Here is a 17,569-nt window from a genome sequence, read left to right on the forward strand (position 1 = left end):
CCTCTGCTATCACTTCTGACATAAATGAAGACAGAAGACTAAACAGCAGTGGTGTTTGTGTGGTTACTGAAGTTGGGCTAGCTGGTATATAATAAAGTGCTGCGTGGTGGCTAGCTATACAGCTATGGTTTGCATAATATAAACAGTGAAGCTGGAGGATGAACGCTAACTTTTTTCCACTTGATAAAAGTTAACGTGAGGGTTCCCGAAGGTTAGGGACAAATGCAAATGTCATCTCTTAAAGACTGTATATCCCACCTGCTGCGAATGTTTTAATGCAGTACAGTTGCTATTATTATCACATCCTATTTATGACAGTTAAAATAAATAACATTCATATAAGAAATAAAATTGTCTGTGTAAACTATATGTGGTGTACTACTGTACTTTAATGTCAGTCATAAGGGTGGTACTTCAAGAGACAGTTTATAAGGTGGTACTCATTGTGAAAAGTTTGAGAACCACTGTTGTAGAGGATAAATCTAAATTTCAAATATAGGAAAACTCTCCACATCAGAATCAGCTACAGGTACATAGAGGGAAATAAAACCTTTTTCAGAATAAGAGTATAACCTCTGTACATTTATCATTATTTTTTACCATTATAAAGTTTCTCTGTACCTGACAAAGGTCACACAGATATTGTAACTGAATGAAATAATGGCAAACCTGACAGTTTTCAGAGGTTATACTTGTATTCTCTACAGAGGATAAATTGTTTTCAGTGAAGTAGTAGTTGTGGATCATTTGTTATTTCTGATGTAATGCAGTCCATTGTGTGAATGACTTCTTTATATGGGTTTCCCCCCCTTATTCCTTCAGTTTTATTAAAATATTTACATTTTAAAATGATTTTTTTTTTCCAAAAACATTAATGAAAGTGTGTTTTTGTTTTTCTTTCTGTCAGGATGTGTCCTGTAACTGAAAATAGGACTGCGTCCTTAAAGCGCACCAAGTCATTACAAGAGCTTATAAATTTTGACAGAGGACAAGGTCCTGCTACTGCAGAAAGGTAATGTGTGTCTAAATGTTGTTCCTGACTCGGTGTTTGTGAAAAAATTCTTTCTCACACATATGGGCTCAAAATGTGGTCATAAATATTTTGTACTTGTAAAAAAGATTTGTATGTGTAAAAAAGATTTGTGTGTGCGTAAAAAAGATTTGTATGTGTAAAAAGAATTTGCGTGTGCGTAAAAAAGATTTGTATGTGTAAAAAAGATTTGTATGTGTAAAAAAGATTTGTATGTGTAAAAAAGATTTGTGTGTGCAAAAAAGATTTGTGTGTGCGTAAAAAAGATTTGTGTGTGGACTTAGAAAAAAAAACCCTGCAAGTTACAAGTACGGATTTTTGACCCTATTTTTCTTCCCTTCATCTGATTGGTCAATGTCATGTCAATCACAAATGTAACAATCCAATCAGAGAACAGATGGGTTTGGCTGTCGAGGGGCGCTTTTTTTGAACTGCAGGTCTTTGAAGGGAATAAATGCCCTTTTACATGCCAACCCAGCGTTTTCCTTCATCACCACGAAGGAAAACAGTCTGTGGTCGTCCGAGTTTGGTGATTTTTGTGTCAGAGGTCTACGTGTTTAATACAGGGACTTCCACAGCCTTTTCAACAGCGCTGCGGACCGCGGGGTGGGGGCGGGCAGTGTTTTGGAAATGACAGTCTTCATTACAAAGCTTTCTTCGTTATGAATTAGCATACATGTTTTTATTGAACATTTGAAGAACTAGCAAAAAAAACAAACTCTTGTAGAGGACATAAAGTCAGAGATAGAAAAGACAAGGAGCAGGTGCATCTAGTACAGGTAGAGCTGCTGCAAAAACCCACAGAGCCCAGCAGCCAGCGTAACAAATTCTGGATCCTTTGCTTTTAGTTAGCAGTTAGCATTAGCAGCGTATCCTGCATCCGATGTGAAAGGACTTTTATGCTGCGCACTGTGACTCACAGCAATGGTCCTGGGTCAGCCCTGACTTTGTGTTAAACTAATCCTAAAGTAATAATGTTATTTCCAACCACTGATATACCACAACTTTTTCCTTTCAACAGCTACTGAAAGTTAGGGGACCTAGCTGCTATCGGATATTTATATAGCGATCCTCCAGCTTCAAACGGTATCACCCTTCAAGGACCTGCAGTTCAAAAAAGCTCCCCTCCGACAGCCTAACCCATCTGTTCTCTGATTGGATTGTTACATTTGTGATTGACATGACATTGACCAATCAGATGAAGGGTAGAAAAATGGGGGCAAAAATCCGTACTTGTAACTTGCAGGGTTTTCTTTTCTAAGTCCACACACAAATCTTTTTTACACATACAAATCTTTTTTATGCACACACAAATTCTTTTTACACATACAAATCTTTTTTACACATACAAATCTTTTTTACGCACACACAAATTCTTTTTACACATACAAATCTTTTTTACGCACACACAAATCTTTTTTACACATACAAATCTTTTTTACAAGTACAAAATATTTATGACCACATTTTGAGCCCATACACACACTCCTGTGTTCGTATGTGAAGCTCAGCTGTTGTTTGGCCTGTAGCTTACTATGATTGGTTCTCTCCAGTTTCCAGCTGACTGCAGAGCCTTTCTGCCAGTGTTGCCAAGTTAGCGACTTTGTCGCTATATTTAGCGGGTTTTCAGACCCCCCTTAGTGACTTTTTTTCTAAAAAGCGACTAGCGACAAATCTGGCGACTTTTTCTGGTGTTACTGGAGACTTATTTATGACGACTTTTTGACGTGAAAGCGCGTATCGCTCTTACTCTCAACAAGCAGCGGTTGCTGCCGTTGGCACCTTGCCCGTACCAAAGCGCTCACAGGCGGAGGATAGTCTTCATGCAGCTGCTATCAGTGTAGGAGATGTTCACCCCAATGCGTCGAAACTGCAAATGAATCGCACATGAGCGAAGTCGCTGCTCCCGCACTGTCTGTAACGCAATCAGTTCTTCTTTCACTGTTATGCTGTTTTGTGGATCTCAAGGTTTAAAACTACTCATAAACACACACACAAAGTAACTCCAAAAGAGCGCCTATTTTGGGTCACTTTTGCCGGTCCAAGCCCGGATAAAGGAGCAGGGTTGGAATTGTGACGTTAAAAAAAACAATAATTGCTACAAGAAATTTAATTTGTAGTTCTAAATAAATTCTAACTGCATTTAGGACGTTTTTTACTCACTTTATGTCTCTTCCACAATGTTATTTCTCTCTCCAACAGCGTAGGTTACCATACATTAGCATGACCAATTATGCAAATTGCGCGATGATGTCATTTAGCGACTTCTAGCAACTTTTAGGACAGCCAATAGTGATTTTCCTTACTGAGGAGTTGGCAACACTGCTTTCTGCTCTTATTGAAGAAAATATAAAACTATTCCAAGGAACCATCAACGACTCATCCAGGAGGTCAAAGAAGACTCCAGAACTACATCTGTAGACCTGTAGACATCACTTGGCTCAGTTAATTCAATTTCATACAGCGCTAAGTCAGAACAACAGTTGCCTCAAGGGGCTTTATATAGTAAGATAGACCCTACAATAGGGTTAAGGTCAAAAGTCATGATTCAACAATAAGAAAGAGACTGGGCAAAAATGAATAGTTCAAGGAGGAAAGGTTCGTGTCACATCTGCCAAGAAACATAGATTTTCCTGGGGCTTCTCAGAAATATTCTATGGATTGACGAGACAAAAGCTGAACTTTCTGGAAAGTTTGAGTCCCGTTACATTTGGCACCAAAATAATGTCATTTTATAAAGTGAACATCGCAGCAGCAGTCAGACACAGTGGTGGTAGTGTGGATGGTCTGAGCTGTTCTGTTATAACGGATGAAACCATAAAGTCTGCTCTTTACCAGAAAATCCTGAAGGAGAATGTCCACACATCTGATTATGTCCTGAAGCTCAAGAGCACTCGGGCAGCAGCACAGTGATACAAAACACAGCAGCTATTCACCTCTGAATGACATATAAAAATAAAATGAAGGTTTTGGCACGACCTAATTAAAATCAGTACTTCAGATTCAGACTCATTCAGATTGAGATGCTTTGGCCTCCCATGTAGGTGAAAAATTCAAAAGACACTTTTGGACTTCAGAGCAGCCAATGCAGAGCAAGCTGTTAAACTTTAGATGGCAATCCTGATGAATGAAACCTTAGCTTGATGCGTCTAACCTCTCCTGTTAAATGAATCCACTCGTGCAAACAAACAGTTCCACGAGATAATTTGATAAACTCCACCATGACTCTTTATTTTGTCACCAAGATTTCCAAAGTGTCTTGGAAGTTTTACATTTTCACATTGAACTCTTTAACATCGATCAGAGGGATGTGGAAAAAGTCAATCCATGGTGAACCAGGATCCCTGTGCACACTGACTTTCATTTTATTTTCCTTGGCTTCTGTTTCCAGGGTACAGAACATCAAGGATTAGGAACAGATTTGTTCACTCAGATGAACAAGTCATAGCTGTGTCACTTCTGAGTTACATGATGCTCCAAATTAAAAATATTATTTTGCTTTTATTATTTTGTACTTAGCATATGTTTTGTCTGTTGTGTTGATATTAAGGGTCTGCATGTGAGGATGGATGACAAAAGACTGTAGATTAATAAAAAACAAAATAAAAAAAAAATCTTTGTGTTTGTCCAGCTGTTCTTCCTGTTAACACTCCATCGTCTCAAATCTCCAGGGACAGGTTTCGTCTTTTGGACCAAGGAAACTTTGAGCCTGCCAGATCAGATGTCTCCAAAAGGAAACCTGTGAATGTTGCCGCATTTCTGGTACGCACTCTTAAGATACATCACAGCATTGTAAGATGAAGAAAGATCTACCCTTAGGCCTGCTCCTCAATTTGGAGACGGTTGTTCCCTTTTCATGTAAATGGCCTCCTTGACTCTACGCTCAAACCAGTGTTCTGTCTACTCAGATAGACACTCCACAACTTCAATCACATTGGCTGTTTTTGTATTACAATACAGTACCTCCTAATGTGCATGATTCTCACAGCAATGCTGCAGAGTGCCCCGTGATGTAATTAGTATGTTACACAAATGCTACAACAAAGGTGGATGTTGAGGCAAGAATATATCTGATGCTTGGTCTGTGACTTTCGTCAGACTAGGGGAACAGGGCCTTGTTTTTGCAGCCATTTCCCTCATTCACGGATTTCAGAAATTGGCAGTTTTAATTTTCTTGAGATGCTCTTATGACTCGTTGAGTGACACCACTGCCCAGCCAATCAGTGGCATGCAGTCTCACGATGTCACATTTTAGTATCGTTCAGATTGGTTTGAACGCCGGCAGAGGAGCTCCTTTTTTACTAATGGAAAAGGGGCTCAAGTGACAGCCTAGGCCAAAAGCGGGAGGTAGTGAGCCGGTTGAGAATGATCATTAAGCATTTTGGGGTTTTAATTTTACTAGTTTTTGAGATATTGTGGAGGTAAGCATCAACGACACAGCTCTCAGTTCTCACTCCTTCTTTATTCGTCTCCAACATCAACTGCGCATATCGCGCCACAAAACACAGGAACACACTTCCTCTACACTGGGTGTGAGTGGAGCCCTCTAGTGGTCCCCCACAATATTAATGTTCAATCATGGCCTAAGATTTCAATTTGTGAAACAATGTCTGAAAGTGGGTCGGCAAACAAATATCTTCAAGAAAAAAAAAACAATATGTAGAGTACACCCCTCACATTTTTGTAAATATTTTATTACATCTTTTAGTAGGACAACATTGAAGACATGACTCTTTGATACAATGTAAGGTAGTCAGTCTACAGCTTGTTTAACAGTGTAAATTTGCTGTTATCTCAAAATAACTCAACATACGGCCATTATTGCCTAAACCGCTGGCAACAAAAGTGAGTACACCCCTAAGTAAAAATGTCTAAACTGAGCCCAATTAGCCATTTTCCCTCCCTGGTGTCATGTGACTCGTTAGTGTTACAAGGTCTCAGGTGCAAATGGGGAAACAGATGTGTTTGAATTTGGTGTTATTGCTCTCACACCCTCTCATACTTGTCACTGAAAGTTTAACATGGCAAAGAATTCTCTGAGGGTTTGAAAATAAGAATTGTTGCTCTACATAAAGATGGCCTAGGCTATAAGAATAATGCCAACACCCTGAAACTGAGCTGCAGCACAGTGCTCAAAACCCTACAGCAGTTTAACAAGACAGGTGCCACTCAGAACAAACCTTGCCATGGTCAACTAAAGAAGTTGAGTGCATGTGCTCAGCGTCATATCTAGAGGTTGTCTTTTGAAAATAGATGTATAAATGCTGCCAGCATTGCTGTAGTGGCTGAAGGCGTGGAGGTTGAGCCTGTCAGTGCTCAGACCATATGCAGCAAACTGCTTTACATGGCTGTCTTCCTAGAAGGAAGCCTTTTCTAAAGATAATGCACAAGAAAGCCTGCAAACAGTTTGCTGAAGACAAGCAGACTAAGGACATGGGTTACCTGTGGTCTGATGAGAACAAGACTAGCTTTTTATGGTTCAGATGGTGTCAGGGGTTTGTGGAGGCAACCAGGTGAAGAGTACAAAGATAAGTGTTTCTTGCCTACAGTCAAGCATGGTGTTTGGGATGTCAATGTTTGGGGCTGCATGAGTGCTTCTGGCACTGGGGGGCCTCAGTTAATTGAGGGAACCCTGAATGCCAACATGTACTGTGCCATACTTAAGTAAAGTAGAGCATGATCCCCCTCCCTTCAGAAACTGGGCCACTGGACAGTATTCCAACATGATAACAACCCCAACATTTTCACTTAAGGGTGTACTCACATTTGTTGCCAGCGGTTTAGATGTTAATGGCTGTATGAGTTATTTTAAGGGGACAGCAAATTTACATTGTTATACAAGCTGTACACCAACTGCTTCACATTGTATCAAAGTGTCATATCTTCTCTTAGAGTGTTAACTTGTTGACTCTTGGTGGCGCTGTCACTTGGTGTTCGCTTGCTCTGTGGTAGAGTATCACTTCCTCTTCCTGCTCAAACACAGTGGTGTTTCTGAGTAGCTTATCTGCTTAGCAATTTAATTTAAAACTTTTAAATACATTCTGTTTTCATAGTATAATCTTCACGTGCTTCATCTGAAGCACACTTTCTCTGTACTCACTACCTAATTTATAGCCAAAGTATTCACTCACTGTCTCTGTACTGTTTCGCTAGCTTAGCTCGTAGCCGACTCGTTAGCACCATGGCTACTTCACCTGTCCCTCCTGCACTTTCCTGCTCATTGTGTCAGATGTTTAGCTACTCCTCGGCCTCCTTTGGCAGTAATGATACCTGTAACAAATGTAGCATATTTGCAGCTCTGGAGGCCAGGATTACTGAATTGGAGACTCTGCTTCGCACCCTTCATTCACCCGTAGCTAGCCAGGCCCCTGTAGCTGGTGCAGTTGAAGATAGCGTAGGCCCCGCTAGCTGTTCCCCGGCAGACCCCAAGCAGCTGGGGAAGGAGGACGGCTGGGTGATGGTGAGGAGGAAGCATAGTCCTAAACAGAAGCCCCAGGTACACCATCAACCTGTTCATGTGTCGAACCATTTTTCCCCACTCGGTGACACACCCGCTGGGGGTCAAACTCTGGTAATTGGTGATTCTGTTCTCAGATATGTGAAGCTAGAGACACCGGCAACCATAGTCAATTGTCTTCCAGGGGCCAGAGCAGGCGACGTTGAGGGAAATTTAAAACGTAAATTCAGTAAAATCATAATTCATGTCGGCAGTAATGACACCCGGTTCCGCCAATCGGAGGTCACTAAAATCAATATTGAATTGGTGTGTAATTTTGCCAAAACAATGTCGGACTCTGTAGTTTTCTCTGGTCTCCCTCCCCAGTCAGACCAGGAGTGACATGTTTAGCCGCATGTTCTCCTTAAATTGCTGGCTGTCTGAGTGGTGTCCCAGAAACGATGTGGGCTTCATAGATAATTGGCAAACCTTCTGGAGGAAACCTGGTCTTGTTAGGAGAGACGGCATCCATCCCACTTTGGATGGAGCAGCTCTCATTTCTAGAAATATGGACAAATTTATTAAACCCCCCAAAATATGACTATCCAGAGTTGGGACCAGGAAGCAGAGTTGCAGTCTTACACGCCTCTCTGCAGCTTCTCTCCTCCTGCTGCCCCCCCAAAAACCCATCTCCATTGAGACTGTGTCAGCTCCCAAACAGACAAAAAACAACTAAAAACCAGCAACAAACAACTTAAACATAAAAAATCACAAAGAAAGAACAATACAGTATCCACATCTGAACCAAAGAGTAAAACAGTGAAATGTGGATTATTAAATATTAGGTCTCTCTCCTCCAAGTCTCTGTTGGTACATGACTTAATAATTGATCAACAAATCGATTTACTCTGCCTTACAGAAACCTGGTTGCAGCCGCATGATTATGTTAGTTTAAATGAATCAACGCCCCCGAGTCATTCTAACTACCAGAAATCTCGAAGCACAGGCCGAGGGGGCGGTGTGGCAGCAATTTTTCACACCAGCCTATTAATTAACGAAAGACCAAGACAGACTTTTAATTAATTTGAAAGCCTGATGCTTAACCTTGTCCACCCCAGCTGTAAAACTCAGAAACCAGTCTTACTTGTTATCATCTATCGTCCACCTGGGCCTTACACAGACTTTCTGTCTGATTTCTCAGACTTTTTATCTGATTTAGTGCTCACCTCAGATAAAATAATTATTGTGGGTGATTTTAACATCCATGTAGATGCTAAAAGTGACAGCCTCAACATGGCATTTAGTCTGTTATTAGACTCAATTGGCTTCTCTCAAAATGTAAAAGAACCCACCCACCACTTTAATCACACTCTAGATCTTGTTTTAACATATGGCATAGAAACTGAACATTTAACAGTGTTTCCTGAAAACCCTCTCCTGTCTGATCATTTCCTGATAACATTTACATTTACAATAATTGATTACACAGCAGTGGCGAGTAGACTTTATCACAGTAGATGTCTTTCTGAAAGTGCTGTAACTAAGTTTAAGAATATAATCCACCCACTGTTATCATCTTCAATGGCCTGTACCAACATAGAGCAGAGCAGCTATCTGAACGCTACTCCAACAGAGGTCGATTATCTTGTTAATAATTTCACCTCCTCACTACGTATGACTCTGGATACTGTAGCTCCTGTGAAAACTAAGGTCTCAAATCAGAAGTACCTGACTCCGTGGTATAATTGTCAAACACGTAGCCTAAAGCAGATGACTCGTAAGCTGGAGAGGGAATGGCGTGTCACAAATTTAGAGGATCATCATTTAGCCTGGAGAAATAGTTTGCTGCTTTATAAGAAAGCCCTCCGCAAAGCCAGAACATCTTACTATTCATCACTGATTGAAGTAAATAAGAACAACCCCAGGTTTCTCTTCAGCACTGTAGCCAGGCTGACAAAAAGTCAGAGCTCTTTTGAGCCAACAATCCCTTTAACGTTAACTAGTAATGACTTCATGAACTTCTTCACAAATAAAATTCTTATCATTAGAGAAAAAATTACCAGTAATCATCCCACAGATGTAATATTATCTACAGCTACTCTTAGTACCATTGATGTTAAGTTAGACTCTTTTTCTCCAATTGATCTTTCTGAGTTAACTTCAATAATTACTTCCTCCAAACCATCAACGTGTCTTTTAGACCCCATTCCTACAAAACTGCTCAAAGAAGTCCTCCCATTAATTAATTCTTCGATCTTAAATATGATCTCTAATAATTGGCTATGTACCACAGGCCTTCAAGCTGGCTGTAGTTAAACCTTTACTCAAAGAGCCATCTCTACACCCAGCAGTCTTAACTAATTTATAGGCTAATCTCCAACCTTCCTTTCATATCAAAAATCCTTGAAAGAGTAGTTGTCAAACAGCTAACAGATCATCTGCAGGGGAATGGCTTATTTGAATAATTTCAGTCAGGTTTCAGAGCTCATCACAGCACAGAAACAGCTTTAGTGAAGGTTACAAATGATCTTCTTATGGCCTCTGACAGTGGACTCATCTCTGTGCTTGTCCTGCTAGACCTTAGTGCAGCGTTCGATACTGTCGACCATAATATCCTATTAGAGCGATTAGAACATGCTGTAGGTATTACAGGTACTGCACTGCAGTGGTTTGTATCATATCTATCTAATAGACTCCAATGTGTACATGTAAATGGAGAGTCCTCTTCACACACTAAGGTCAATTATGATGTTCCACAGGGTTCGGTGCTAGGACCAATTCTGTTTACATTATACATGCTTCCCCTAGGCAGTATCATTAGAAGACATAACTTAAATTTTTACAGCAATGCAGATGACACGCAGCTAGGGCTGCCACAAACGATTATTTTGATAGTCGACTAGTCACCGATTATTTTTGCGATTAGTCGACTAATCAGAGCATGCATCCATTGGACGTAAAACGTACAGCTTATTGCACCAGCAGCATCTGCTCTTATATAACTATCATTAGCTTACAGCTTTAAGTGTTTAAGGTATGTGCTAACTAAAAATAAAGGCAAGATGATAGTTTATTAAATTTTAATGAAATTTACAGATTGTTTCGGTGAAGTTTAACTCCTTGCTATCTAAACTATAACGGGACACTGGAATATATTCTCGAGCATCTCACACTTCTGATAATCAGTTGTCTGCTTGACGTTTATTCAGCTGTGTTAAAAACTATAACTTTAATCTCAGCCAAACCGATTTACTCAGGAATAAATAAAATACTAAAAAAGAGCCAAACAATAACATTTTAAAGTTATCTAAGTGACTTGTATATGTTTAACCTGAATAGCGAAAGACGGCGGTGGGTTTGAAAACGATTTGACTGGAGTCCGGGGTTCTCACCGGCTTTAGTGAGCTTTGCCCCCGGCTAGCTATCGAGCTAGTGGGTAACAGACGTCTCCGAAAACGTCGGAGCGCTTTTGAAAATATGTGGTGTCTTGATAAACTGAGCAGATATTTGAGGTTTACACAGTTACATTCTCGCCTAAAAATATGTTAAACGTTTATTTTGTGACCCAGAAAGAATAATAAGAGTAATACTAAAACTAACTAGCTGCTGCCATTGTTGGAAACTGAGCTGGGCTGCGCTTTGAATTCTGGGACAGAGCTACTTCTTCTTCGGGGTTTAACGTCAGCTGGCATCCTTGTACATGCAGTGCTGCCATCTTCTGTTTCAGTCCGTTATTACACTCTTAAATCCCACTACTCATTCCTGCGTCTTTTGGGATCTTACAAAGCTTCAAACGACGCGTCAACTAATAAATCAGTCGTCGACGATTTTGATAGTCAACGTAATCGTGACTAGTCGACTAATCGTGGCAGCCCTACACGCAGCTCTATCTATCTGTGAAGCCAGGTAATACACACCAATTAGTTAAATTGTAGGAATGTCTTAAAGACATAAAGACCTGGATGGCCGCTAACTTTCTGCTTCTTAATTCAGATATAACTGAGGTTATTGTACTTGGCCCTGAAAATCTTAGAAATATGGTATCTAACCAGATTCTTACTGTGGATGGCATTACCTTGGCCTCATGTAACGCTGTGAGGAATCTTGGAGTCATTTTTGACCAGGACATGTCCTTCAACGCACATATTAAACAAATATCTAAGACTGCTTTCTTCCATTTGCGCAACACCTTTAAAGTTAGAAATATCCTGTCTCAGAGTGACGCTGAAAAACTAGTTCATGCATTTATTACTTCCAGGCTGGACTACTTTAATTCATTATTATCAGGATGTCCTAAAAACTCCCTGAAAAGCCTTCAGCTAATCCAAAATGCTGCAGCAAGAGTCCTGACAGGGACTAGAAAGAGAGAGCATATTTCTCCTGTTTTGGCTTCCCTTCATTGGCTTCCTGTTAAATCCAGAATTGAATTCAAAATCCTGCTCCTCACATACAAGGTCTTAAATAATCAGGCCCCATCTTATCTTAATGACCTTGTAGTACCATATCACCCTATTAGAGCACTTCGCTCTCGCACTGCAGGCTTACTTGTTGTTCCTAGAGTATTTAAAAGTAGAATGGGAGGCAGAGCCTTCAGTTTTCAGGCCCCTCTTCTATGGAACCAGCTTCCAGTTTGGATTCGGGAGACAGACACTATCTCTACTTTCAAGATTAGACTTAAAACTTTCCTTTTTGCTAAAGCATATAGTTAGGGCTTGACCAGGTGACCCTGAATCCTCCCTTAGTTATGCTGCAATAGACGTAGGCTGCCGGGGATTCCCATGATGATTGAGTTTTTCCTTTCCAGTCACCTTTCTCACTCAGTATGTGTTAATAGACCTCTCTGCATTGAATCATATCTGTTATTAACCTCTGTCTGTCTTCCACAGTGTGTCTTTCATCCTGTTTTCCTTCTCTCACCCCAACCGGTCGCAGCAGATGGCTGCCCCTCCCTGAGCCTGGTTCTGCCGAAGGTTTCTTCCTGTTAAAAGGGAGTTTTTCCTTCCCACTGTCGCCAAAGTGCTTGCTTATATAATTGTTGGGTTTTTCTCTGTACCTATGAAGCGCCTTGAGGCGACTTTTGTTGTGATTTGACGCTATATAAATAAAATTGAATTGAATTGTCCCATGTAAAGATATAACAAAATATTTACAAAAATTTGAGGGGTGTACTCACTTTTGTTTGTATGTAGGAACAGCTACGATACAACTAGGATCCTCAAGCTCCCAGGCCTCTGGTAGACAACCCAAATCGCCACCAAAAATTGTAGTGGCCCCTTTTCTCTATCTTCAGGTAATTCTGATAATTCTGATGAACGTCTTCAATGGTCTCAGCCTCACATGTCATCAAGGAGAGTATCAGATAGGAAGTGAATGCTGTCCGAAGTGCCTTTCAGGTAAGAACCAACTGAATGATGAATGCATGTGTTTTCTAAGCACACAACTTAGACAGAATAAAAGAGGAAAAAGCAAGCTTGAAATGAATTTGTTGCTTTTGTTTTCATCAGGGAGTATAGTGAAAACGCACTGTAATGAGTATAGAAGTACGTCATGTCTGCCATGCATGGATGGAACCTTCACTGATCAACCTAATGGCCTGGAGCGATGTATTCCCTGTACAAACTGTGACTCAGGTAGATTAATTTCACTGGGCTTAACTATGTTTTATGTTATAGTAGTTTAAAATCAAATTAAAACATTAAGGGAGGTCTTTCTCCATGATTTCTTTAATTTAAGATGATCATGTTTTCACATTTCGTAAAGACGACATAATGACCAAATTTATTTTCAGCAAAAAAACAATAAACTCTGAGCTCCAGTGTCTCTTCACAAACACATGAAACATGTTGAGTATGTTCTTTTTATGTTGGCAGGTCTTGGTCTCAGGGTAAAGACACCATGTACAGCAACATCAGATACAGTCTGTGAACCACTGGAGGGATTCTACTGTGTTTCTTCTGTAGGACTCAGCTGTGACATAGCACAGAAACACAAACGCTGTAAACCAGGACAGTACATCAGTCAGAACGGTAGGTTTGTGTTTTATAGAATATTGTTATTATCATTGTAATGCAGAATTTGTACAGCAAAATTAAGTCTAAAGTCAACAGTGCAAACATCAGTCGCCATATAAAAACATCACCACTGGGGTAAGTGCTATTGGCAAGTAGTGACTGATGCTGGTACAGACTGGATTCTCAGACAGAGGATATAGAGACTGGTTGAAAATCCCAGCTGGTCTGTGCAGTCCTTCAGCACAGGTCCAGGACCACCATTGGGTCCTGCAGATTTTCTCCCATTTATTTATAACTTAACTGTTGTTACGGTCCAGATGACCCTCGATCCTTCTCCTGTAGCCCACCTTAGATGAGACCTTTCTTCAGGTTGACTTGGACCATGCTGAGGAGACCTGTATTATCAGACCTGAAGATGGTGTCCTTTCTTTCAGGAGGTGCAGGATCTCCCTGTTTTAATGTGGGAGCAGCTGATGGAGCAGCTGTTGGTGGAGCTGTGTGTGTTTTAATTGTAATTACTGGAGGAGGGGGATTATTATTATGGCACTTAAAAAAGAGGGCTCCGTCTAACCCCAGGTGAGGATAATAAAACAATGGAAATGTTTAATTTACTGCATCATATTATCTTCTGACACTGGCATAATTTTCACTGCTTTGGTTACAGATCACCAATCAGAGTAGGAGGTATGTTTGTGTCTCTTTCTCAGTGTTCACTGCATCACATCATCACATTGATTTATATAATAAAGGTTTTTTTTGTTTTGAAATTTCATTTAAGAAGGCCACGATGGGGAGCCTTTACTGATGACATCACCAGAAGGTAGGACAGTGAGCTGCTCACTGACTGAGCTGCACTGATGTCTCTACAGATTTACCAGAGTGTGCTTATTAAACAGAAGCCTTTTCATGTATCTCCCACAAATGTGCAGGTGATAAAAGAGCAAATGCAGACCATAATGAAGGAATCCCTCAGTGAGCCATCTACTTCTTCCTGTGCTGCTCCAGTTGTTGTGGAGAGCAAAGTGATCCAGTTACTTCATGACACACTGTACCAGACTTGCATCACATCCTCCCTCCTCCACCACCAGTCCACCAATACCATGATGATCTTTCAATGGGCCATCTTAAAAGATATAAAACACATAAATAATTACCAGAACTCATGTACTGGTCTGAGATGAGTCTGAATGTGTACAACGCTGTAGAGTGCATCAGTGGTACAAACTGTAGAGATTACCTGGAAAGCTCCAACAACCAAGTTTGGTCAGCAGGCCTGCAGAGGTCCTGGGAGAAGACCTCATGGGACCCTTTACCTACACTGTCAGTGGAGACCTGTATTTAATAGTCTTAACAGGCTGGAGGGGACTGTTCTCTCTTTATAAAGTGTCAGCAGAAACCACATCTCACATCCTAACTAGAGAAATGCTCTCCTGATGGGTTATACCAGCTTACATCCTCTTAGACCGGGACCAGCTGTTCATATCCTCGAAGTCTAGAGAATCCTGCAGACTGTGGAATCTCCAGCTGAATCCTCCATGTCATCCTGAAACCAAACTGACTGAAAGGTAAGTAAATATGTGATTTCCACATGTGTGATGTGAACAGGAGGTGAAGCTGCTGTTGTACAAGATATGAAGTTTAGATGTTGTTGTTCCACTCTGTGTGTTTCTATGTTGTTGACATTTAATGTTTTACTTTCTAAAGTCAGACAGCAAATAAAATGACAGTTACAGTTCAGTATGCAGTGATTTCACACACAGGATGAGTGTTTGTGTTGTGAGTCAGTAACAGTCTAAAAACAGTGTTCAGCTGCTCTGATGGAAGATGGCTTTAAAATGGACTTTCATTATATACAGGACACACATGGACAAGATGGAGTCCATCAGTATTGTGTGGTTGTGTTTATGCAGCTCACATCAAATTATTACTAAATGTTTCCTTCTTATTGTTCCAGTGTTGTTCCTCTGGGGTCAGATCTTCATGAAGCAGTCAGGTTCTTTGTGAGTCTATTCTGTGCAGCAGCAGAGAGAGAGAGCAGCAGACAGGAGAGACGATACTGGAGCTGTTATCATCAGTGTGCACATATCAAACATTCCCTGTTCATGAGATATACATGGGAGATTATTATAGGAAATATCAGTGACTTCCTGCTGGATCTGTACTCTGATGTGAAGGACTGTGAAACTAAAACAGGCTTGAGTGTCCTTCCATCATTACAGTCAGTTTTACAGTCAGTTCCTGCAGTCTGGTCCATAAATCTCTCAGAGAGAAAGACCTCCATCCTCCTGGAAGTGCTGAAACTCCAACCAGAGAAGAAACAAGTGGAGCTGAAACTTTGCATGATATATGGAAGAAAAACACAAAACTGGATCTGCTGATAGCTTCATCATTCCCTGCAGTTCAGATCCTGCACTTCTTACAGTGACACCTTTACCTAAAAACACTTAATAATAACAAAATGTTTTTTATGCTTCTTATTAAAACCTGACTTGATTACAAAGATTTGATCAGGTTTGAACCTTTCCCCTTAACCAGCAGCAGCAGTGCTGTGATTTCTGAGAAATATAAAAACTGTTGCAATTGTAAAACTTTACTACTTTACTTCTGTCAGTCTGTCCCAGGGCAGCTGTGGCTACAACTGTAGCTTGCCTCCACCAGTTTGTGAATGTGTGTGTGTGAATGGGTGGATGACTGGGTGTGTAAAGCGCTTTGGGGTCCCTAGGCGGGACTAGTAAAAGCGCTATACAAATACAGGCCATTTACCATTTACTTAACAACTTTGTGACTTGTAAATGTTTAGGTTTAATAAATAGTTCTTTATCTCCTCCTGTATTACTGATCGCTATATACACAGTATACATATATACTGCTTGCCTCCTCCCAGACAGAGACGTGGCTTCCTGGAAGAAATTGCTGAATTTTTTTCCAAAATGACAACATTTGACTGCATTTAGGTGATTTTAACATTCACACTGACAGTAGCAGCTCTGACAGCGGACAATTCACCACTTTATTAACATGTTTTAATTTTAAGCAGCATGTGACAGAACCCAGCCAAACAACAGGTCACAGCCTCCATCTGATTGTTTCCAGAGGCCTCAGTGTCTCACTTACAAATGTTTTACATGTCTCGCAGCATTATTTCATATTTTCAGAAATGTTCTTCTTCTGTCAAAACAAATACAAACAGATTTATCAGTAAGAGTCATGTCAGTGCCAGCACAGCTAACACATTCACCTGTGAGTGTTCAGGTTTCATTAGCATTATTGTCTTTATGATGAAATGATGGGCAACCGCTCTAATACAAGTTCTCTAATTATATTGTTATTATTTCCTATTTATTGTTGATATGTCGACATATTAATGTATGTAGAACAACAAAAGCAGCCTGGATGTGATTTATGAATAACTGATTTCTTGTTTTGTTTCTGACCAATGCGCTGTTTTTGATTTTGTTGCATAAACGAACTGATAATGTGTTTGGTTAGTGTTAGCTTTGACTTCACTTCCATCCTGCGTGTGATTTGGATGTATCTGAGCTGACCAGGTCCAAGGTCCAATCTTGCATGTCAGGACAGAAAGGATTCATTTACATACTTGGGTTTATTGAACAGTCACAGTTTGTGAAAGTGTTTCTCTCCTCAGCGTGAAGCAGACACAGTGGACAGGAATGAATCCAGCTGAGTTTCCTGCTTCCTCCAGTCTGGATCGTCCTGCAGTCCCAGTTAAGGTGTTCAATCCACCGTCGGCAGCACAGAACTGAATGAAGCACAAGCTTGAAAAACTTCAATTAAGAGTCTATGTTTGTAGTGCAGTGAGTGTGAATGCTTCTCTGTCTCAGTGTGTTCGCCCTGTGACAGACTGCCAACCTGTCCAGGTGTTACCCCACAGAGTAACTCTGGTGAACAGAGCAGAGTGGATGGGTTAGTTTATTTTTCATCTTGTCGTGATCAAAACGATGTGCCGTTAAACATGAATGTGTTTACTGTGTATACTCTGTACAGTAGAGCAGAGGCCTGGCACAGACTCCTGGTGATGTCTGAAATATGAAGAAGGGGAGGGACGTCAAGCTTTACTTATAACTATATTTT

General features: G+C 40.6%; 1 protein-coding gene across 1 annotated transcript in view; it reads left to right on the top strand.

The window, feature by feature from the left end:
- The first annotated feature begins 875 nt into the window (after positions 1-875).
- The window catches only part of LOC113015769 (tumor necrosis factor receptor superfamily member 5-like), a 57,479-nt gene continuing 40,785 nt past the window's right edge, over positions 876-17,569 (top strand). Inside the window, exons 1-5 of the mRNA XM_026158025.1 lie at positions 876-1,012; positions 4,702-4,792; positions 12,757-12,859; positions 12,971-13,096; positions 13,337-13,492. Coding sequence (XP_026013810.1) covers positions 909-1,012; positions 4,702-4,792; positions 12,757-12,859; positions 12,971-13,096; positions 13,337-13,492 — 580 coding nt within the window. The 5' untranslated portion in view covers positions 876-908. The remainder of the gene's footprint in view (positions 1,013-4,701; positions 4,793-12,756; positions 12,860-12,970; positions 13,097-13,336; positions 13,493-17,569) is intronic.

Source organism: Astatotilapia calliptera, chromosome 23 (assembly GCF_900246225.1).
Source record: "Astatotilapia calliptera chromosome 23, fAstCal1.2, whole genome shotgun sequence".
Taxonomy (NCBI): domain Eukaryota; kingdom Metazoa; phylum Chordata; class Actinopteri; order Cichliformes; family Cichlidae; genus Astatotilapia; species Astatotilapia calliptera.